Genomic DNA, 24,067 nt, shown 5'->3' with positions numbered 1-24,067 from the left:
GTGTCGAGCATCATCATGAGCGAGTGTGTGTCGAGCGTCATCATTAACGAGTGTGTGTCGAGCGTCATCATGAACGAGTGTGTGTCGAGCGTCATCATGAACGAGTGTGTGTCGAGCGTCATCATTAACGAGTGTGTGTCGAGCGTCATCATGAACGAGTGTGTGTCGAGCGTCATCATGAACGAGTGTGTGTCGAGCGTCACCATGAACGAGTGTGTGTCGAGCATCATCATGAACGAGTGTGTGTCGAGCGTCATCATGAACGAGTGTGTGTCGAGCGTCATCATGAACGAGTGTGTGTCGAGCGTCATCATGAGCGAGTGTGTGTCGAGCGTCATCATGAGCGAGTGTGTGTCGAGCGTCATCATGAGCGAGTGTGTGTCGAGCGTCATCATGAACGAGTGTGTGTCGAGCGTCATCATGAACGAGTGTGTGTCGAGCGTCATCATGAGCGAGTGTGTGTCGAGCGTCATCATGAGCGAGTGTGTGTCGAGCGTCATCATGAACGAGTGTGTGTCGAGCGTCATCATGAACGAGTGTGTGTCGAGCGTCATCATGAACGAGTGTGTGTCGAGCGTCATCATGAACGAGTGTGTGTCGAGCGTCATCATGAACGAGTGTGTGTCGAGCGTCATCATGAACGAGTGTGTGTCGAGCGTCATCATGAACGAGTGTGTGTCGAGCGTCATCATGAACGAGTGTGTGTCGAGCGTCATCATGATCGAGTGTGTGTCGAGCGTCATCATGAACGAGTGTGTGTCGAGCGTCATCATGAGCGAGTGTGTGTCGAGCGTCATCATGATCGAGTGTGTGTCGAGCGTCATCATGAACGAGTGTGTGTCGAGCGTCATCATGAACGAGTGTGTGTCGAGCGTCATCATGATCGAGTGTGTGTCGAGCGTCATCATGAACGAGTGTGTGTCGAGCGTCATCATGAGCGAGTGTGTGTCGAGCGTCATCATGAACGAGTGTGTGTCGAGCGTCATCATGAACGAGTGTGTGTCGAGCGTCATCATGAACGAGTGTGTGTCGAGCGCCATCATGAACGAGTGTGTGTCGAGCGTCATCATTAACGAGTGTGTGTCGAGCGTCATCATGAACGAGTGTGTGTCGAGCGTCATCATGAACGAGTGTGTGTCGAGCGTCATCATGAACGAGTGTGTGTCGAGCGTCATCATGAGCGAGTGTGTGTCGAGCGTCATCATGAACGAGTGTGTGTCGAGCGTCATCATGAACGAGTGTGTGTCGAGCGTCATCATGATCGAGTGTGTGTCGAGCGTCATCATGAACGAGTGTGTGTCGAGCGTCATCATGATCGAGTGTGTGTCGAGCGTCATCATGATCGAGTGTGTGTCGAGCGTCATCATGAACGAGTGTGTGTCGAGCGTCATCATGAACGAGTGTGTGTCGAGCGTCATCATGAACGAGTGTGTGTCGAGCGTCATCATGAACGAGTGTGTGTCGAGCGTCATCATGAGCGAGTGTGTGTCGAGCGTCATCATGAACGAGTGTGTGTCGAGCGTCATCATGAACGAGTGTGTGTCGAGCGTCATCATGAACGAGTGTGTGTCGAGCGTCATCATAAACGGGTGTGTGTCGAGCGTCATCATGATCGAGTGTGTGTCGAGCGTCATCATGAACGAGTGTGTGTCGAGCGTCATCATGAACGAGTGTGTGTCGAGCGTCATCATGAACGAGTGTGTGTCGAGCGTCATCATGAACGAGTGTGTGTCGAGCGTCATCATGATCGAGTGTGTGTCGAGCGTCATCATGAACGAGTGTGTGTCGAGCGTCATCATGAGCGAGTGTGTGTCGAGCGTCATCATGAACGAGTGTGTGTCGAGCGTCATCATGAGCGAGTGTGTGTCGAGCGTCATCATGAACGAGTGTGTGTCGAGCGTCATCATGAACGAGTGTGTGTCGAGCGTCATCATGAGCGAGTGTGTGTCGAGCGTCATCATGAACGAGTGTGTGTCGAGCGTCATCATGAACGAGTGTGTGTCGAGCGTCATCATGAACGAGTGTGTGTCGAGCGTCATCATGAACGAGTGTGTGTCGAGCGTCATCATAAACGAGTGTGTGTCGAGCGTCATCATAAACGAGTGTGTGTCGAGCATCATCATAAACGAGTGTGTGTCGAGCATCATCATGAACGAGTGTGTGTCGAGCGTCATCATAAACGAGTGTGTGTCGAGCATCATCATGAGCGAGTGTGTGTCGAGCGTCATCATTAACGAGTGTGTGTCGAGCATCATCATGAACGAGTGTGTGTCGAGCGTCATCATAAACGAGTGTGTGTCGAGCATCATCATGAACGAGTGTGTGTCGAGCGTCATCATAAACGAGTGTGTGTCGAGCATCATCATGAGCGAGTGTGTGTCGAGCGTCATCATTAACGAGTGTGTGTCGAGCGTCATCATAAACGAGTGTGTGTCGAGCATCATCATGAGCGAGTGTGTGTCGAGCGTCATCATTAACGAGTGTGTGTCGAGCATCATCATGAGCGAGTGTGTGTCGAGCGTCATCATGAACGAGTGTGTGTCGAGCGTCATCATGAACGAGTGTGTGTCGAGCGTCATCATGAACGAGTGTGTGTCGAGCGTCATCATAAACGAGTGTGTGTCGAGCGTCATCATAAACGAGTGTGTGTCGAGCGTCATCATAAACGAGTGTGTGTCGAGCGTCATCATGAACGAGTGTGTGTCGAGCGTCATCATCAGCGAGTGTGTGTCGAGCGTCATCATGAACGAGTGTGTGTCGAGCGTCATCATGAACGAGTGTGTGTCGAGCGTCATCATGAACGAGTGTGTGTCGAGCGTCATCATTAACGAGTGTGTGTCGAGCGTCATCATGAACGAGTGTGTGTCGAGCGTCATCATGAACGAGTGTGTGTCGAGCATCATCATGAGCGAGTGTGTGTCGAGCGTCATCATGAGCGAGTGTGTGTCGAGCATCATCATGAACGAGTGTGTGTCGAGCATCATCATAAACGAGTGTGTGTCGAGCATCATCATGAACGAGTGTGTGTCGAGCGTCATCATGAACGAGTGTGTGTCGAGCGTCATCATAAACGAGTGTGTGTCGAGCATCATCATGAGCGAGTGTGTGTCGAGCGTCATCATTAACGAGTGTGTGTCGAGCGTCATCATGAACGAGTGTGTGTCGAGCGTCATCATGAACGAGTGTGTGTCGAGCGTCATCATTAACGAGTGTGTGTCGAGCGTCATCATGAACGAGTGTGTGTCGAGCGTCATCATGAACGAGTGTGTGTCGAGCGTCACCATGAACGAGTGTGTGTCGAGCATCATCATGAACGAGTGTGTGTCGAGCGTCATCATGAACGAGTGTGTGTCGAGCGTCATCATGAACGCGTGTGTGTCGAGCGTCATCATGAACGAGTGTGTGTCGAGCGTCATCATGAACGCGTGTGTGTCGAGCGTCATCATGAACGAGTGTGTGTCGAGCGTCATCATGAACGAGTGTGTGTCGAGCGTCATCATGAACGAGTGTGTGTCGACCGTCATCATGAGCGAGTGTGTGTCGAGTGTGTGTCGAGCGTCATCATGAACGAGTGTGTGTCGAGCGTCATCATGAACGAGTGTGTGTCGAGCGTCATCATGAACGAGTGTGTGTCGAGCGTCATCATGAACGAGTGTGTGTCGAGCGTCATCATGATCGAGTGTGTGTCGAGCGTCATCATGAACGAGTGTGTGTCGAGCGTCATCATGAACGAGTGTGTGTCGAGCGTCATCATGATCGAGTGTGTGTCGAGCGTCATCATGAACGAGTGTGTGTCGAGCGTCATCATGAGCGAGTGTGTGTCGAGCGTCATCATGAACGAGTGTGTGTCGAGCGTCATCATGAACGAGTGTGTGTCGAGCGTCATCATGAACGAGTGTGTGTCGAGCGTCATCATGAACGAGTGTGTGTCGAGCGTCATCATGAACGAGTGTGTGTCGAGCGTCATCATGAACGAGTGTGTGTCGAGCGTCATCATGAACGAGTGTGTGTCGAGCGTCATCATGAGCGAGTGTGTGTCGAGCGTCATCATGAACGAGTGTGTGTCGAGCGTCATCATGAACGAGTGTGTGTCGAGCGTCATCATGAGCGAGTGTGTGTCGAGCGTCACCATGAACGAGTGTGTGTCGAGCGTCATCATGAGCGAGTGTGTGTCGAGCATCATCATGAACGAGTGTGTGTCGAGCGTCATCATGAGCGAGTGTGTGTCGAGCGTCATCATGAGCGAGTGTGTGTCGAGCGTCATCATGAACGAGTGTGTGTCGAGCGCCATCATGAACGAGTGTGTGTCGAGCGTCATCATAAGCGAGTGTGTGTCGAGCGTCATCATGAGCGAGTGTGTGTCGAGCGTCATCATGAACGAGTGTGTGTCGAGCGCCATCATGAACGAGTGTGTGTCGAGCGTCATCATGAACGAGTGTGTGTCGAGCGTCATCATGAACGAGTGTGTGTCGAGCGTCATCATGAGCGAGTGTGTGTCGAGCGTCACCATGAACGAGTGTGTGTCGAGCGTCACCATGAACGAGTGTGTGTCGAGCGTCATCATGAACGAGTGTGTGTCGAGCGTCATCATGATCGAGTGTGTGTCGAGCGTCATCATGAACGAGTGTGTGTCGAGCGTCATCATGATCGAGTGTGTGTCGAGCGTCATCATGATCGAGTGTGTGTCGAGCGTCATCATGAACGAGTGTGTGTCGAGCGTCATCATGAACGAGTGTGTGTCGAGCGTCATCATGAACGAGTGTGTGTCGAGCGTCATCATGAACGAGTGTGTGTCGAGCGTCATCATGAACGAGTGTGTGTCGAGCGTCATCATAAACGGGTGTGTGTCGAGCGTCATCATGATCGAGTGTGTGTCGAGCGTCATCATGAACGAGTGTGTGTCGAGCGTCATCATGAACGAGTGTGTGTCGAGCGTCATCATGAACGAGTGTGTGTCGAGCGTCATCATGAACGAGTGTGTGTCGAGCGTCATCATGATCGAGTGTGTGTCGAGCGTCATCATGAACGAGTGTGTGTCGAGCGTCATCATGAGCGAGTGTGTGTCGAGCGTCATCATGAACGAGTGTGTGTCGAGCGTCATCATGAACGAGTGTGTGTCGAGCGTCATCATGAACGAGTGTGTGTCGAGCGTCATCATGAACGAGTGTGTGTCGAGCGTCATCATGAACGAGTGTGTGTCGAGCGTCATCATGAACGAGTGTGTGTCGAGCGTCATCATGAGCGAGTGTGTGTCGAGCGTCATCATGAACGAGTGTGTGTCGAGCGTCATCATGAACGAGTGTGTGTCGAGCGTCATCATAAACGAGTGTGTGTCGAGCGTCATCATAAACGAGTGTGTGTCGAGCGTCATCATGAACGAGTGTGTGTCGAGCGTCATCATGAGCGAGTGTGTGTCGAGCGTCATCATGAACGAGTGTGTGTCGAGCGTCATCATGAACGAGTGTGTGTCGAGCGTCATCATGAGCGAGTGTGTGTCGAGCGTCATCATGAACGAGTGTGTGTCGAGCGTCATCATGAACGAGTGTGTGTCGAGCGTCATCATAAGCGAGTGTGTGTCGAGCGTCATCATGAGCGAGTGTGTGTCGAGCGTCATCATGAGCGAGTGTGTGTCGAGCGTCATCATGAACGAGTGTGTGTCGAGCGTCATCATGAGCGAGTGTGTGTCTAGCGTCATCATGAACGAGTGTGTGTCGAGCGTCATCATGAACGAGTGTGTGTCGAGCGTCATCATGAGCGAGTGTGTGTCTAGCGTCATCATGAACGAGTGTGTGTCGAGCGTCATCATGAACGAGTGTGTGTCGAGCGTCATCATGAGCGAGTGTGTGTCTAGCGTCATCATGAACGAGTGTGTGTCGAGCGTCATCATGAACGAGTGTGTGTCGAGCGTCATCATGAGCGAGTGTGTGTCGAGCATCATCATGAACGAGTGTGTGTCGAGCGTCATCATAAACGGGTGTGTGTCGAGCGTCATCATGAACGAGTGTGTGTCGAGCGTCATCATGAACGAGTGTGTGTCGAGCATCATCATGAACGAGTGTGTGTCGAGCGTCATCATGAACGAGTGTGTGTCGAGCGTCATCATGAACGAGTGTGTGTCGAGCGTCATCATGAACGAGTGTGTGTCGAGCGTCATCATGAACGAGTGTGTGTCGAGCGTCATCATGAACGAGTGTGTGTCGAGCGTCATCATGAACGAGTGTGTGGTCCACCGGTTACTCCAGTTATCACAGCCGACGCTGAGGGTTTTGCTGTGCATCGAGAGATTTATTCGGTAAATGTGTTTCCATCATAGTTTATGTGCATGTCTTCTTATCAGAGAATTGCTATCAAACACTTTACAAAAAGGGGATGAACTGTAATTGAACTGAGCAGGCGGTGTGTGTCAGGATCCACCCGGCTGTGTGGGACAGTAGAGGTCATAGAGGTGTGGTGATGCGAGACTCACGAGACGAACTTGCCCAGCTCCACCTGCAGGATGGGCTCGGGCAGCCGGACCTCCAGCAGCTGCACGTCAGCCTCGCTCAGCTCCTGCGCTTTAGCCGCGCGCGGGGAGAAGATGCGCAGCATGCCCATGAAGCTGCCCACCACTATCTTATCTGGAGGACAGAGGCGGACTCAGCGTCACCGTGCGCATCACCTGACACGTCTTCAGGGATGGGAACGAGGCTCCATATAACAGCTTTGGAAGCTGTGAGTTTGGAAACCTGACTGTACGTCTATTCCTCATAGCCTCATTCTCATATACAATTCAATACGGCATCTAAAGTCATTACAGATGAGATGCGGCTGTAATGAAGATGATTATGGCTGGGTTTTTTTGTCAATTCAGTAGTTTAATTTCTATAGGTTTTATAACATTCTAAGAGCTCTTAGTTCCACAGGTGACTGACTGTAGGTGTGTTCACTAGGCTGCTTCAGAGGCATTAGATATACTGGAAGTATTACACACAACAGTGCAACAATAAGAAAACAATGCATTGACGTTTACTTTTCACTTTTGATACTTAAGTACTTTTAAAAGTGAGTGCGTTTTAAAAGTAATATTTGACCAGAAGTATGTGTACTCTCACTCCAGTAAGGAAGGTGTGTACTTTGTCCACCTCTGGTAACGGGGGGTGTAACTCACCGTATCCACTTCCACTGTTATCCACATCCCCGACACACAGACAGCCCTGATCGAACTCCTCTCCCTCGCCCAGCGCCGACGCCCACCAATCACGAGCCTTGAACAGAGACATCCTGTAACACAGAGGAGAACAGAACCAATCACGAGCCTTGAACAGAGACATCCTGTAACACAGAGGACCAATCACGAGCCTTGAACAGAGACATCCTGTAACACAGAGGACCAATCACGAGCCTTGAACAGAGACATCCTGTAACACAGAGGAGAACAGAACCAATCACGAGCCTTGAACAGAGACATCCTGTAACACAGAGGACCAATCACGAGCCTTGAACAGAGACATCCTGTAACACTGAGGACCAATCACGTCATCACATCTCCATGCAGAACACTCACGCATAGACACACACATTAATGGTTATGTATGTGGCATCGGGTGGGTGGAGCCGTGGCTCGTCCGCTGTAACATCTAAACTGCAGTCCGGCGCTCTCCTGCCTCTCCTGGCGAGACAAGGCCATGTCACTGAAAGAGCCAGTTTAATATGCTTTCAATTTGTATTCTTCTTCACTGCTCAGTGAACCCAAACAAACAGATGAACTAGAGGAAATGACCAGCAGTTTGAGCACCATTTTCTCTAGTACATTAGATATTGTTGCACCAATTAGATTGAAAAAGGTTAGAGAGAAAACTAAAGCACCATGGTACAATAGTACTACACATGCTATCAAGAGAGAAACTCGTAACTTAGAGCGTAAATGGAAACAAACTAATTTAGAGGTCTTTAGAATCGCGTGGAAAGACAGTGTGTCACGTTATAAAAAGGCTCTAAAAGCAGCCAGGGCTGAGCATCTCCGCAAACTAATAGAAAATAACCAAAATAATCCAAGGTTTTTATTTAACACCGTGGCTAGACTAACAAATAAACAGACATCACCCGAGCAAAATATTCCGTTACAGTATAGCTGTAATGATTTTATGAACTACTTCAATGAGAAAATAGAAAGCATCCGAAATACAATTGTAAATGTACAATCCTCTATGGTGTCTTATGATTCAGCCTCGATTATGGCCCCTCAAGAACAACTACACCGCTTTACAACTATAGGACAGGAAGAGCTAAATAAACTTATCATTGCATCTAAACCAACAACATGTTTATTAGATCCAATACCCACTAAACTACTGAAAGAAGTGTTACCTGTAGTGGAAGAGCCTCTTCTTAATATTATTAACTTGTCTTTATCTTTAGGTCATGTTCCAAAAATATTCAAGCTGGCAGTAATAAAACCTCTTATTAAGAAACCGCAATTAGATCCAAATAACCTAGCAAATTACAGACCCATTTCAAATCTTCCATTTATGTCTAAAATACTAGAAAAAATTGTGTCCGCTCAATTGTGCTCTTTCTTGCAAGAAAATGAGATATATGAAAAATTTCAGTCAGGATTCAGACCGCATCATAGCACAGAAACTGCGCTAGTTAAAATTACAAATGATTTACTTTTAGCTTCTGACCAAGGCTGTATCTCAATACTAGTTCTACTCGATCTTAGCGCTGCGTTCGACACTAAAGATCATGAAATACTCCTGGATCGACTACAAAACTACACTGGTGTTCAGGGACAGGCATTAAGCTGGTTTAGATCGTACTTATCGGACCGTTACCATTTTGTCTGTTTAAATGGGGAAAAATCGAAGATAACGTCAGTAGACTATGGAGTGCCGCAAGGATCGGTGTTAGGCCCTCTGCTATTCTCAATATATATGCTGCCACTTGGTAATATTATAAGAAAACATGGAATTAATTTCCACTGCTATGCTGATGACACTCAATTATATATTTCATCACGGCCAGATGAAAACACTAACTCATCAAAATTGACAGAATGTCTTAAAGATATAAAATGCTGGATGACGTGTAATTTCCTGCTACTAAATCCAGATAAAACGGAGGTATTACTTATTGGTCCAAAAAACTACCCACAAAATCTCTTACAATACAACTTTAATATAGAAGGATGTCCTGTTACCCTATCGACTACAGTAAAAGACCTGGGAGTTATACTAGACCACAACTTGTCTTTCGAAAATCATATTTCGTATGTTACAAGAACAGCCTTTTTCCACCTTAGAAACATTGCTAAATTACGTAACATGCTATCTGTCTCTGATGCAGAAAAGTTAGTTCATGCATTCATGACCTCGAGACTAGATTACTGTAATGCTTTATTAGCCGGTTGTCCTGCATCCTCAATAAACAAGCTACAGTTAGTGCAAAATGCAGCCGCTAGAGTTCTTACCAGATCAAGAAAATATGATCATATAACACCGATTCTATCATCTCTACACTGGTTATCTATCAAGTTCCGTATCAATTACAAAGTACTACTACTGACCTATAAAGCCCTAAATGGTTTAGCTCCTGTGTATTTAATGGATCTTCTATCGCCCTACAATCCATCGCGTTCTTTAAGATCCCTAAATTCGAGGCTTCTGGTCATTCCTAGGATATCTAAGTCCACTAAAGGAGGGAGGGCGTTCTCACATTTAGCTCCTAAACTCTGGAATAGCCTTCCTGATACTGTTCGTGGCTCAGACTCGCTCTCCCAGTTCAAAACTAGATTAAAGACGCATCTCTTCAGCCAAGCATTCACATAATGCTTACCTTTTATACCACTGTTGAATCAGATCGACTGCATTAATATCATGAACAGCAGCTACGCTAATTATTTCCCATCTGCTTTTCTGCTGTTATCTCGGGACGCTAGTCCCGGGGTCAATAGCGTTCGTCAGCTCCAGTTTGTATCCAGCCTCTCACGGAGACTTCAGACGCTCCAACACCTGCGATGAGACGACTCGACGCCTGTGAAGAGACGACTCAACGCCGGCGATATGTTATGCCCTAAATTAATACATGATGATTAACTAACTATATTATTCTATGTACATTTCTGAAATGCACTTTCTGTAAAGCTGCTTTGAAACAATATGTATTGTGAAAAGCGCTATACAAATAAATTTGAATTGAATTGAATTGAATTCTTCTCAGCTCATTCCTGTGTTACGTACAGCGCTGTATTATTCAGATAACCTACAGTTGTCCTGCACTGCATTCACTCGAAGTTGTCCTTGTTTACCTGAAGTGTAAATCCTCCTCCTCATACAGTAATGCTGTTTTAGCTAGCGGGATTCAAGAGAGGAAGGAGGAGAAACTCTATCTTACCGTCTCAGAAATGAGAAAATTGTCTAAATCGGAATCTAAGGAAGATATTACACGGATTTTAAAACATGTAAGATTCCAGAGGGACTGCAGCCATACTCGAACTGATTTCAAGGACCTTCCATGTTTGTGAAAATAAATGCAACAATGGAGGATATTTTTGACTCTTCAACTCTAATAGAAGCAAGAAAAAGGCTTTGATCCTTGTTTCTATATCCATCTGTGTTCAGTGTGTGTGATCATGAGAAAGCTCCAGTTCTTCTCTATATCAGTGTCAGTGTTCCTGAACTCCTGAAACGCCTCCACTGTAGTCTCGAGTTTCTTCCGGGAACGAACACGTCACAATATTCCTCATTATAATAATTCATGCGCAGAATAAAGGGGCGGGGCCTGGTTGAGTTAGTTAGTAGTGTGTTAAACTGGCGGTTATGGAAAGGGGCGGGGCATTTCCCAAACACACTCGAAGCGCTCGACCAATCACTACACACTGCTCCAGCCGACCAATCAGAGCACAGTGTGCTTTTCAGAAGGAGGGGCTTCATAGAGACAGGAAGTAAACAGAGCGTTACTGACAGACTGGGAAGAGAGGAGCCGCAACAATGGAGAATATGAGGAAATACTGACTGACAGGGGAGTCTGATAATCTAGCTGATCATATAGAGCTGTAGATGGGAACACATTTATGTCTGTCTGACTGACTTACACTGGACAGGGCAAGATATGATGAAGCTGATGCTGACTGACGGGTCACGTGACCCCAGCGTCGCGTCTGATTGGCTGCCATCCAAGCAGCTTTGCTAACTAACTGCTGACTGCTTAACTAGCACAGCTAATCCAGACCAACACAAGAGACTTCTGTGCATTAACAACACAATTATACATGCTGGCTATTATCTCTGATGGAGCCCATATGTGCAGAACTAGTCAGACTATAAATATGACTGTAACAGGAGGGACTACAAAAGCAGCAAAAGTTTAATTACACAATCATAATCCCATCTAGATGATATACGTTACAGTATAAGCCGAGTCGCTTCTATTTGAGTTCGAGATTCTACTGAATGTGTTCGTTCGTTCCTGCTCAAACTGCCCCGTCTCGCTGTATAAACTGTGTGACGCTGCTCTCAGTAGCGCAGGGTGAATGAAGCCATGTTGTACCTGTGATGAATGCAGTGAGTTTCCTTCAGTAATGTGAGGTAAAACACAACAGCTCAACTCATCTCATCTCCTCACTCGAGACGCGCTGTTGTCATGGTGCCGAGAGCGACGCTGCAGCCGGAACTGCGTCACGTGACGTCAAGAGCGCGTATCAAAATAAAAGTCCCGTGATCCATTCTGATTAGTCTTGTACTTTTTCCTTCTTTCTTTCGTTTGTTTGTTCTACATTGTGAATGTTTCCTCCTTTGTTTATATAATGTTCTCAATAAAATAAAATAATAATTTTTAAAAAGTCACGCTTTTCCCGTACTTTAGTAAAGATCCGGCTCTAGTGCATGTCTGAATCTATTTTTTACAGTCTATGGTCTGAATATGTTTTATATTAAAATGTATATATCACATCAAATGTTACAATACGAATGTTTAGTTGTTGCACTGAAAGGCAGTCTGTATAATGGACACGCACATATTTACAATACTTATGTATTTATAGAAATATACATGCAGAATATATGTATAATATAATGTATTCTTCAGCATAACAATGTCAGTCATTCATAATCATATGTATTGTTTAATTTGTAGAAACAGTACGTAAAACATTTATTAAATAGACATAGTAATCATAAAAAAATTTAAAATGTTATTTGAAATATGATTTTTTTTTTCCCATGGAGCATTTAAGAGCTTATGACTTAAAATGATTCCTCTTGTAAGAATATTTTTAGAGATTTTGACAGCATGAAATAAACATACCGGTTTATTGGAAATGGATAATATAACTAAAAATCTAATTTTATTTGGGAAATATATACATAAAGCAAAACGTGTGTTAACTCTTCCAAATGGTAGACTATTTTACACTGACTTAAAGGTTTGTTCCAACTCTCTCGCTGTTAAGACATCTCAGCTGTTGAAAAGGCTACTTGATGTATTAGATGTACGATTGATTTTTGATACAAGAAGCAAAATTTTGTGTAATTTAATTTTGTATAGATTCATGTGTTTTGTATGACTCTGTATTTCCCTATTGTTATTTAAATAAAAAATAAAAAAAAAATCGAAATGCATGTTGTATATATCTTACTATGAACAAATAATCTGAAAACAACATATTTCTCTCTGGTGACGTAATCGCCAATCACGTGGTGCGCTTAAGCCCCGCCCCTACAATTAACCTACAACTTTATTTTGTAAATGGTATACATTGTTTTAGATGCAGTTTTGATGTTAACAGAATACCTCTAAGATTAGCTTTGATTTTCCAACTCTGTATTGTTCTGAACTCGGTAGGAATGAAGGTCTCCAAACAAGTTTTTAGATCAATTTGATTGAATTAATAAGTGCAGTTACCAGTCAATCAGATCTCTTTGTTAAAGTCGTATACAATGCATTATAAGGTGCATAATTAATGCAGTAAAATGATATTATAATGCATTACTATTTATAAGGGCTGTAATGTTTGTCAGAGTCAATAATCACTCAGACTCGCTGACACTGCTCTTGTTTTTGTCTTTTATCTGACATACAGACACTATATACAACATTTATCACATTACAACCATTTGCGTTTGGTTAAACAAGCAGTATAGACGTCTAGAGATGATCACATACACAGATTTTGGTATCGACAAGGATTTGAAATATTTCATGTAACATGGAGGATTGTGAGTCTTAAGTCATAGAAACACAAACAACAACAAAAATAAGCCGAAGTAATATCATCTGTCTCCACTGATTCCACTGTAGGAAACATGTGACTGAACCTCACAGATGGAGTGTGTGTGTGTGTGTAACACTGAACAATAAACAAGCATGTTGAACTTAAAAACCCTGAACAACCAGAGGTACAATATTACATCCTTCCCCCGTTTACACAACCGTATCTGTTCAAACATTTAAAATCTGATTGTTAAAGTCGTATACAATGCATTATAAGGTGCATAATTAATGCATTATTATATATAAGGGCTGTAATGTTTGTCATAATCACTCAGACTCGCTGACACTGCTCTTGTTTTTGTCTTTTATCTGACATACAGACACTATATACAACATTTATCGCATTACAACCATTTGCGTTTGGTTAAACAAGCAGTATAGACGTCTAGAGATGATCACATACACAGATTTTGGTATCGACAAGGATTCAAAATGCAGGATTAACATGAAGGATTGTGAGCCTTAAGTCATAAAAACACAAAAATGATGTGTGTCTGCACTGATCTCACACTGTAGGAAACATGACTGAACCTCGCAGATGGAGTGTGTGTGTGTGTGTGTGTGTGTGTGTGTGTGTGTGTGTGTGTGTAACACTGAACAATAAACAAGCATGTTGAACTTCATAAAAACACTGAACAACCAAAGGTACAATATTACATCCTTACACAACCTTATCGGTTCAAAAATGTCCCTCTGCAATAAAAATAAAATCTAATAGTTATTTAACATTCTTTAAAACATTCTATAGCATCCCGGATGTTAAGATGAGCCGAAGAGCTGCTGTGATCTCAGTCGCTGTCGCTGCCAGATTCACTCAGCTGAAGATCGTTTCCTGAGGACAACAACACACACTTTATCCTCTGCGGGTCACGAGGAGACAATCGCTGCGCCCCAATTCACATACTGCCCGTCCTAAATTTTTCTTCACAAAAAGAGTACCGTATTTTCCGCACTATAAGGCGCACTTAAAAGCCTTTAATTTTCTCAAAAAAACGACAGTGCGTCTTATAATCCGGAGCGCCTTATATATGGATGGTGAACACACGTTCACCAAGACGGGGAGACAGCGCCGGGCGACTTACGCCACTATCTGCCAATGGATCGTGGATGCCTGGGCTGATATATCAGTCTCAACTGTGATCCGAGCTTTCTCTTTATTCAGCCAGCTCACATACCCCATAGACAGTATAAGAAGTGGACAGAGCATCTCATTGGAACTCAGTTGAGACAGAGGAAGCCCATTTCTAGCGATTTTTGAGCACTTCCGTTCCTGACGCGCAGACTCAGACCGACTCAAACTAAGCTTGATGACGTGAGCAACCTGTCTGACAGACGTTACTCTTCTAGTAGCTGTGCGTGAAAATTGCCAACGTTAATCTTGCAGAGACGGGGAACTTGAGCAAAGAGTTCTTTGGCGTGAGTGAGCAGGAGTAAGTATTCCATTGCTTTTATGGACTCATTATCTATGGGCTTCTCCCTTGACGGGACGTCCCCCCGATCGCCTGCGAGCTTCTCCTCCTGTCTGTACGGTCACTTCTGTACAGCGCGACAGAGAGTCGAGTGGTTATGACGCAATCGTTACCCTATTTTTACTAAATCTGTTTCTACGGGGCCATAATGTAACATAGAAGGTAATGGAGCCCTTTATACATTGTCGTGTTTCTTTAGAAATAAATAATGGACAAATGGAGTCTTTAAACGCCTCAGATGTAAAGTTATTCGCTGTCAAAGTGACGCCAAAATGAATGGGAGTCAATGGAAATGCTAACGCAAGTGAAGTTCTGCTACAAGATGGCGGCACCCGGCCGGCTTCAACTTCCGGTCGATGGATTACCCCCTTGGCATACCCGTATTTACTTCCTGTTTTCGGCCGAAGTCCACAGTAGTTGATTGTCGAGTTCGCGCGCGCTATCAAACCTCCTCCGTGTGTTCAACATCTGATCCGGATGAACTATCCATTTGAGCTGATATTCTCAGAACACCACAGCACCGTCATCGGCTGACAGCTGACAGTCTGAGTCTCCACTGTTGCTTAGTTACCAATGATCGCGCGCGCACTCGACAATCGCCTACGGTGGACTTCGACCGAAAACAGGGAGAAAATACGGGTATGTGAGCTGGCTGAATAAACATCATTTTTATTAATATCTTTCACATTTACTGCAGTCGGATTCACCGTGTTCACTCACATGGCTGTGCACCTGTAATGACACATTAAGGTTGTTAAGAGGCTAAAAGCAGGTTTAGAACTTGCCCCATTGAAGTCAACAGGGTGCACATTTTAAAAAGAGGATAACACGGTGTAGGCAACACCGTTTTTTGTCGTTGTTATCTGTACTGACAGCACTCCAAATTTACAAAAAATGAGCTCAATGTTAAAATTGACCGGAGTTCCCCTTTAACGTTTTGAACAACGTTACCATGGGAGTGAACAGAGTTGTCAGAACGCTTAATAAAGTTTGACTTTATCTGACTGTTTTGTTGACATCTAGTGGATGCATAACGCAAACCCAGTCAAACGTTTGACTGCAGTATCTTATGCGCCTTATAATCCGGTGCGCCCTATATATGAAAAATGTTCTAAAATAGGTCATTCATTGAAGGTGCGCCTTATAATCCGGTGCGCCGTATAGTGCGGAAAATACGGTACATAATTCTTGGGCGTAGTATGAGTAGGCGAATTGGGACGCAGCACATGACATGCGTGAGTGTGTGTGAGTCTTACTGAGCGTGTTCATCAGCTGGCTGCTGCCCTGTGATTGGCTGAGCGTGTTCATCAGCTGGCTGCTGCCCTGTGATTGGCTGAGTCCGTTGTCTGTGTTGTTCCCGCCGGGAGAGAGACGAGTGTCGGGTTCGGAGTCGCTGCCGGAGCTGTTGTCTTCAGCGCCGCTACCCGAGTCTGAGGAAGAAGAGCTGCTGCTCATCTGCTCGATCACGTCCACCTCGGCCCGCAGCTCTGAGACACACACACACACACACACACACACACACACACACACACATTAAACCTCGACACAGCACTGGAGTCAGCGTTGCAACCTTAAACTGTTGTTTCAGGCTCTACTAGAACCGGTTTTCCTGCTTGAATGTTGATTATTCTCCTCATATTCTCCATTGTTGCGGCTCCTCTCTTCCCAGTCTGTCAGAAGCCCCTCCTTCTGAAAAGCACACTGTGCTCTGATTGGTCGGCTGGAGCAGTGTGTTGTGATTGGTCGAGCACTTCGAGTTTGGGAAATGTCCCGCCCCTTTCCATAACCGGCAGTTTCAACACACTACTAACTAACTCAACCAGGCTCCGCGCCTTTTTTCTGCGTATTAATTATTTAAATGAGGATTATTGTGATGTGTTCGTTACCGGAAGAAACGACTCGGTTACTAACGTAACCACGGTTCCCTGAGATAAGGGAACAAGTATTGCGTAGCTATACGCTATGGGGAAAACTCTTTGTTCTCCAAATACTGAAGCCTTTTTGTATAATAACAGTGCTACTGCACAGCCATAACAGTGCAGAGACTACTCTCACGCTATTGGCTGGTCAGTGGTAACTGCACGAACCTATGGCAGAGTGGCGTAACTGCGAACCAATCGGTGCATAGCCCGCCGAGCTGAGCACAGAGCCCGCCAAAATGGGCGGGGCATCTGCATATAAAAGACGCTCGTTTCGCCATAGATTTAGGTTTATCGACTGAAGCGACGAACGCAGAGTCGTGTGCGCCATAGTTAAGTTCCCTTATCTTAGGGAATCGAGGTTACGTGAGTAACCGAGTCGTTTCCTTTCAAACGATCAGTCATATTGCGTAACTATACACTTTGGGGAACCAATCTAATCACGCCGTGCTATGTTAAGCGGAACGACCTGTTCAATGACCCAAGGTTGGGATGCCTGAACAAGGGTCCAAAGCAAGGGCTGTCAAGTCTGACATGACGCCTCGAGATGGCTTGATAGGGCAAAGGCCCTAATGATGATGGACCGGGCTCGTACAGAGGCAAGCAGAGGGACTTCCAAGTTATAAAATCTAGCGAAGGTAGACGCGAGGACCAGCCAGCCGCCGAGCATATATCGCCAATAGATTTCGCTTTTCCCTATCGACTAGCGTGCCACTGGGGCATGGAAAGCTGCGATGGCCGCCACGTAGACTTTGAGCATGGAAGGGGTACGGCCCGCATCTAGTAGCTCTTGGAGAAATGAAAGTATCAGAGATACTTTGCATAAAGCAAGGTTCTGGTTCCGGGTTGAGCAGCAGCCGGAGAACACAGACCACTTAAGAGGCGTCTCGTAGACAAATTGTGCTCAGGACTCTCACTGGGATGTCTGCAAGCTCCCGTCGAGAGGCCACACATGGAGGGCCCATAGTTTGGGACGGGGGTCAAATCGTCCTGTTCGCCTGGGAAAGAAGGTCTTCAGGGGTATCGGCCACGGGGCTGCTGTGAGCAGCTGGATCCACTCGAGGAACCAAGGTTGGGTCCGCCAGAGGGGGGCCACTAGTAGGACTGTGTGTCTGCCCTCCCTGATCCTTTTAATGACCTGAGGGAGGAGCATGACCAGGGGAAAACCATACAGGGGAAGGCTGGGCCGTTCGTGGGCCAGCGCATCCCTGCCCTTCGAGAAAAATATTGGGCAGTGAGAGTTGTCTTCGGAGGCGAAGAGGTCAAACCTCTGCTCTCCTGAAAACGTCCGAGATCGTTTGAACCGTTTGGGGATGGAGGGTCCATTCCCCTGGGGACACATTGCCCGGGGACATCATATCTACTCTCTGGTTCAGTTTGCCTGGCACATGCGTCGCTCTCAGCGGACGCAGGTTGCTCTTTGCCCATAAGAGGAGACTTCTGGCCAGTTAGTACAGGCGTCTCGACCTGAGCCCGCCCTGTAGTGTAGTGTACTGTAGTGTTGCCTGTCCGGACCAAGATGTGGTGACCTGCCAGGCGTGGTAGGAAGGTTTTGAGGGCTAGCAAAACCGCCAGCATTTCTAGGCAGTTGATATGTAACAGTCTCTCCGTGGTCGTCCAAGAGCCGGAGGCCGGTTTGCCCTCGCACAGAGCAATCCAACCTGAGTTGGAGGCGTCCGTGGTGACCACCATCCGTCTTAAAACTATCCCCAAGCTTACCCCTGACTCGAAGAGACTGGGATTTTTCCAAGAGGCCAAGGCTTTGGTGCAGCCATGGTCCACCTTGATATGGAGATGGCCTGAGCACCAAGCCTGGGGAGGAACCTGTGGTTTCAGCCAGTACTGCAGGGGGCGCATTTGAAGCATACCCAACGGCAGTACTGATGACGCAGAGGCCATGAGGCCTAGCATCCTCTGAAAGGTTCTGAGGGGGCGCTTGGTCCCCACTCTGAACAGGCTCACGAGTCGCTGAATAGCCTGAACGCGCTCGTTTGACAGACACGCCCTCATTTGAGCCAAGTCTATAACAGCACCCAGGAAAGGGAAAAGTGAGCTCTTAGCTGTGTTCATTCTGAGTCCCAGGCATTCCAAATGGCTGAGGAGCACAGACCTGAGAGCGTTCAGTTCCGCCTCCGACGAGCCAGTCGTCGAGGTAGTTCAAGATGCGCATTCCCTTCTGTCTCAGGGGGGGAAAGTGCTGCATCCATGCACTTTGTAAGTGCGTGGGGCCAGGGACAGCCCGAACGGCGGGACTGTATACTGGTAGGCCACCCCTTCGAATGCGAATATCAAAAACGGTCTGTGACAGGGGGCTATTTTAATATGAAAGTATGCATCTTTCAGATCCACTGAGAAAAACCAATCCCCCGGGCCAACTAGCACGAGGATTTGTTTCAGGGTTAACATCTTGAATGGCCATTTTATAAGGGCCTTCTTCAGATGTCTGAGATCTAGGATGGGCCTGAGGCCGCCATTCTTTTTGGGAACGAGGAAGTGAAGCCTGACTCGCTGTGGGCTGGAGGCACTGCCTCTACCTTCCCAGTAAGCTCATCACTTCGGTGCGGAGGACGTGAGACACATTGCTCTTCACTGAAGTGTCGACTATGCTCGTGAAGCGGGGTGGATTGCGAGCGAAATCGAGCGAGTAGCCTCATTCTGCTGTGTTCGTGACACACCAGCTTTCCATGCTTTCCATGCCTCGGCCCGGTTGGGTATGGGTTGGATAATTTCGAGTGACAGCGCGCTGCATTTGAGCAGGGAACTGACACTCGTGTGGTGTGGAAGAGGAAAAGTGCAGAGTATTTTTGTTTTTTATTTTGTTTGCAAGGGGGCGTGAACTTAAACGGGCCCACTGCTTGCAATCACAACATCTGCTCCATTGGCCAGTACTGAACGGGGCATTTGGAGGAACACAGGGCTTTTTGGAGGGTGGTCCGGCCGCGGGGAGAATTAACCCTCCCCTCTGCCTGTCTTGTTGATCAGGACTGCTTTCTGGGTTCAGGGTCCAGCGTAATTCTAGGTCGGGGTCCCTGACACTTGCTGCCTGCGAGCGCTAAAGTGGTTTGGATGGATGAGCCACCTTGGATTTCAATCCAATAGCAGTGGGTGGGCAAAGGTGCGGAGCCACGGCTTCCTCAAGGGGGGGCAGTTTCTCTTAACCCTTTTCCTCAGCACCATCAATGTTTGGGAGCACGGCTCAGTTAGAGACACGTATGCACACCGAGTAGGGGGCACGCCATGATTTTGTCAGTTCTTTGTGAACTTCTGGGAAGAAAGGTGCAGATCGCTGGCGAGGGGCCTGTTGGTGCTCCGACAGGAACCATTCGTCCAGGCGGCTGCTAGAGCGCTTCTCAGGAGGGGCTCAATCGAGACCGAGCGCCTCGACTGCTTTAGACAGGACGCGGATAAGCTCGGCGAGGAAAGGGAAACAGGAGAACGCGAGGGGTGGAGTCGCGCTCTGGATCTGTGCTGGCTTGCTCGCTGCTGGCTCTGCTTTCTCGGCTTCGAGTAGAGTTGTTCTGCGAGGTCCGTAGATCGTCGCTTCAGTCAATAAACCTGAATCTATGGTGAATCGAGAGTCTCTCTGCCATAGGTTCGTGCAGTTCCCGCTGACCAGCCAATAGCGTGAGAGTTTTTTTTACGTATTAAACTATAAAAATTCTAAAAACACAAGCAACCCCTGTGTGTGTGAGTGTGTCTGTGTCTGACCTCGCTTGATGTCGTCCAGCTGTGGCTCTGGTGAAGGGTTGTCTTTGCCTGGCGAGCTCCTAGCGCCCCCTGCTGGCCGGAGGGGGGTGCGAAACTGAGCCGTCAGCGGAGTCGCTCTCACCGACTGCTGATCCAGACGAGCCTGGACCTTACTGCTGCCCTCGGCCCTGACCAACACACACACAATCATCATCAGCACCTCATCTGCTGCCCTCGGCCCAGACCAATACACACACACACACAATCATCATCAGCACCTCATCCCTCGGCCCTGACCAACACACACACACAATCATCTGCTTCAGTCATTCAGAGAGAGTGCCGCATGTTTGTTGCGCCTCACGTGTCTTTAATAAGCTCCACACATGAACGACCCACCTGGTCTTCTTGACCTGTATGCTGCTGCTGAGCTTCTCCAGCATGAACTCGCCCGTGTCGTGGTTGATGATGAGCACGCAGTCCTTCTGATACGGCCTCTTGTTGCCCTTGAAGACGGTCATGGGCGGCGTGGACCCCTGCGGACGAGAGCGAGTGAGCACACACACACACACACACACACACACACACACAGGACACACTCTTACCGGGATGTGTGGGAGTGTGATGGTCACCTCCTCGCCCTTGCCCACCTGCAGCTCTCCTTCACACGACGTGTCGATCGACGCCGGCTTGAAGTCATCTGAGGAGGACAGACCGAACAGGCCGGAGGACACTACAATTAGGCTGGGAATCGAAATTCTGTTTCAATTCTGGAATCGAATACTTTACGATAAAATTTCGATTCCTTTGTGAGCATTTCAATATGACTTTAAACCAAAGTTTTCTGTCCTCACGTGTATCAGTATATTGGACCCGTGCGGCTCTTAAAGTGACAGCGCTAATATTCCTGCCGTCTCTATAATAACACTAATCACACAACACAAGACAGAGAAAACTCACTCGTTCTTCACTGAATGACTGTAACTATTAGGGCTGTCAGTTAAACGCGTTATTAACGGCGTTAACGCAAACCCATTTTAACGGCGTTAATTTTTTTATCGCGCGATTAACGGTCTTTTTGGCCTAGCAAACTTTGTCGTTTTTTTTCACGTGCTTTTGCAACAGGACGCGGCATGGACATTTTGAAAGCGCAAGCGGATCTAGCTAGACCGGAAACAAAACAACAGGCACGCCGCACACACTTGTTTGGGCTTGCGAGCCGGATGCACGAGCGCGAATCTCTCTGCTCGCGCGCGGAATATAATGTGGCGAGCACGAATCTCTCTGCTCGAGTCGCGCGCTCTCAGATACACGCTGCTCTTGTAAGAGTTTTCTCTGGGCTCGCTCAGAGAAAATGCCTGCACTTAAAACGTGTTCAGTGCAATCGCGAATCTCTCCTCTTCCCCAGCTAACCATTTTAGGTTATAAGAACGTTTTCATAACGTTCCCATTAAGTTATAAAAACGTTATTTCTGAATGTTATAGGAACGTTCAAAACGTCCAGTTTTGAGTGGATGACGAGCGCGAGACACTGAAATGGATGCCAATAAGATTCTGAATGGAAAGTTTACTTTTAAAAAGTTGCCAAATGGTTCCATTGACGAGACCAAAGTGATCTGTGTGTTTTGTCGTTGTGAACTGAGCTATCATCATCGCAGCGCGTCCAGTCTGAAACACCACTCGATGATGGCCAAGCACACACACACACACACACACACACACACACAGCTGATGCGAATTCTCCGCCCCCTCGTCAATATCAGGACCTCGTCAGTATTTCTTTCACCCTTTTATTGATGGACAGTGTTACATTGTGTGAGAGATTATTTGCTCCAAGTAAGAATGTTTTAGTGTGAAATTGAACACAATATATGCCAATGTTGTTTTCAATAAAAAACATTTGCACAAAGCAAGCCGATCCACTTTTCCATGTTGATAAGAGCATTAAAATTAGAAAAAATAATGGGACAAAAAGAAATCAAGAGACATTTAGAATAGATAAAAATGTGCGATTAAATACGAGTTAACTATGACATTAATGCGATTAATCGCGATTAAATATTTTAATCGTTTGACAGCACTAGTAACTATATTTGTAATGTATATTTTATTTATAAACTGCAGTGTTATTTTACATTTGATTCCAGGTTCTGTTCCTAAAAATCTTAAAGGTGCTGTATGTATTTTTTAGCGGCCTCTATCGGTGATGTTTCAGATTGCAACCAATTTTTACAAGAGGGCTCGTGGCGTGCTCTTGCGCGTACTGGAACACAAGAGCGAGCACTCACGGCCACACTGAGACTTTCAACACACCGGAGAAAGCATCACACAACATGCTGGAAACTCATGTATACTCCCGCTGCAACGTTACAATAATAGGCTACTTTTATCAGCTTGACGTTGAGCTAATGCTCCAATAATGTTGAATCAGAATAAGTTCCTCTTGCAGCATCTAATAACGAGGGCGGGGCTATAACCTGTCACTCACATGAGATCAGCCAATAGCAAACCACAACCATCCCACCAGCCAATCAACTCCACACGGACACAATCAAGCCCCGCCCTACATCTGTTCTTGTTCGCAAATTCACTTTCATGCGACTTTAACTAATGTTAAGCAAAGCGTTACCAATATTTTTTTAAATAATTTGGTAATTAATCAGGGCAAAAATATTAAAAGACCGCAGTTTACGTTAGCTTCTTCAGTTGTCTGTGAATATCGCGCCAAAATTAAACCAGTCTGATTTTCCGCTGTCAATGACGTCACATCACATCCACGCGCTGAATGTTTATTATTCCGCTGCTAAGGCTAAAGGCTGCTTCTGCTAAACGCTAATCTTGAGATTGAGGTGTGTTTGTGTCACTCACATCTGATGGTGTGGAAGGATGATTTGGGTCTCTTCTCGAAACTGTCTCCGAGCTTCAGCACGTGCTCCTCTTTATCCAGAGGCGTGTTCGCGCTCCCGTTCATCACATCCAGTCCAGAACCGCAGAACCTCACAGGTAAACAAACACCCGAGGAGGAGGAGGAGGAGAAGCGGCCAAAACACTGCGGCAGACCCAACACTTCCGGGTCACGGGGAACTCAAATAACGCACTCACCAAGATCTTTACGTTACTATGCGTGTAAAATCAGACATTTGGCATTTAAAGCACAAGATAAAACATGTATCAGATTAGCTGTTCGTCTTTCAAAATGAGGAAAAACTCCATATGACGATAAAGTGAAATTAAATCTAACATTCAATAATAAATAAAGATATTAGAAGGAAATAGTACATGTATTAGACCCAGTTAGTCCGAGTGTTAGCACACACGCAGGTAAATATTTTGGCACCTGGGTGAATGAAAATAAACAAAATCCAGAGACCGCTTGTTTGGTTTCACTTCCGGGTCAGTGATGCCAGAAAAAAAGTAGTAAAGAAATACGTGAGTAATTTAAGACTTTTGCTTTATTAAAGAGTCTCTGGTGCTATATAAGTAATATCAAAATAAGGTAGCGTTAAAAGGATGTGAATATATTAAGCACGTACTCCGTGAGCTGATGGCGTGACACTCGCGCGATTGCCGTAATTACACCTAACACCACGAACACAGACGTTACATCACACAGATACATCCACTACTTCCTTCAGTGAAAGAAAAAACTGCACTGATGTCTTAAAGAACACAATAAAATAATTTAATAAACATAACTGAGTGAGAAAAACTAAAATAGCAGCATCGAAGCGTGTTTATGCGTTT

General features: G+C 46.4%; 2 protein-coding genes across 3 annotated transcripts in view; both read right to left on the bottom strand.

The window, feature by feature from the left end:
• Window positions 1-11,648, bottom strand: part of bbs9 (Bardet-Biedl syndrome 9) — a gene marked incomplete at its 3' end in the record, with an annotated part of 64,970 nt that extends 53,322 nt beyond the window's left edge. Inside the window, exons 1-3 of the mRNA XM_056243765.1 lie at window positions 11,527-11,648; window positions 7,148-7,260; window positions 6,467-6,617 (exon numbers count right to left, since the gene is read on the bottom strand). Of these exons, the coding sequence (XP_056099740.1) occupies window positions 6,467-6,617; window positions 7,148-7,259 (263 nt within the window). The remainder of the gene's footprint in view (window positions 1-6,466; window positions 6,618-7,147; window positions 7,261-11,526) is intronic.
• Window positions 11,649-13,284: 1,636 nt separating this feature from the next.
• eaf1 (ELL associated factor 1) lies at window positions 13,285-23,479 on the bottom strand. Of its 2 annotated transcripts, XR_008805905.1 has the most exons (7): window positions 23,192-23,479; window positions 20,929-21,023; window positions 20,723-20,859; window positions 20,345-20,511; window positions 15,974-16,204; window positions 13,855-14,080; window positions 13,285-13,324 (listed from the first exon to the last, which is right to left on the bottom strand). XR_008805905.1 is itself a non-coding variant. In XM_056243766.1 (6 exons), exons 1-6 carry the CDS (start codon window positions 23,292-23,294, stop codon window positions 14,037-14,039), a joined length of 777 nt encoding a protein of 258 aa, XP_056099741.1. In that variant the 5' UTR covers window positions 23,295-23,479; the 3' UTR covers window positions 13,806-14,036. The 2 variants fall into 2 exon arrangements, 1 of the variants encoding a protein (XP_056099741.1); XM_056243766.1 differs by lacking the exon at window positions 13,285-13,324 and having other exon boundaries at window positions 13,806-14,080.
• Window positions 23,480-24,067: the final 588 nt, after the last annotated feature.

Source organism: Rhinichthys klamathensis, unplaced genomic scaffold (genome assembly GCF_029890125.1).
Source record: "Rhinichthys klamathensis goyatoka isolate OS25496 unplaced genomic scaffold, OSU_Roscu_1.1 h1tg000844l_1, whole genome shotgun sequence".
Taxonomy (NCBI): domain Eukaryota; kingdom Metazoa; phylum Chordata; class Actinopteri; order Cypriniformes; family Leuciscidae; genus Rhinichthys; species Rhinichthys klamathensis.
This window is presented reverse-complemented; position numbering and strand designations above follow the sequence as displayed.

Coding starts and splice junctions, on each gene's coding strand:
- eaf1 (XM_056243766.1), bottom strand. CDS start 23,294: ATGAACGGGAGCGCGAACACGCCTCTGGATAAAGAGGAGCACGTGCTG. Junction 20,512..20,722: donor ATACAGGTCAAGAAGACCAG/GTGGGTCGTTCA, acceptor TGTGTTGGTCAG/GGCCGAGGGCAGCAGTAAGG. Junction 16,205..20,344: donor GCTGGACGACATCAAGCGAG/GTCAGACACAGA, acceptor TGTGTGTCTCAG/AGCTGCGGGCCGAGGTGGAC.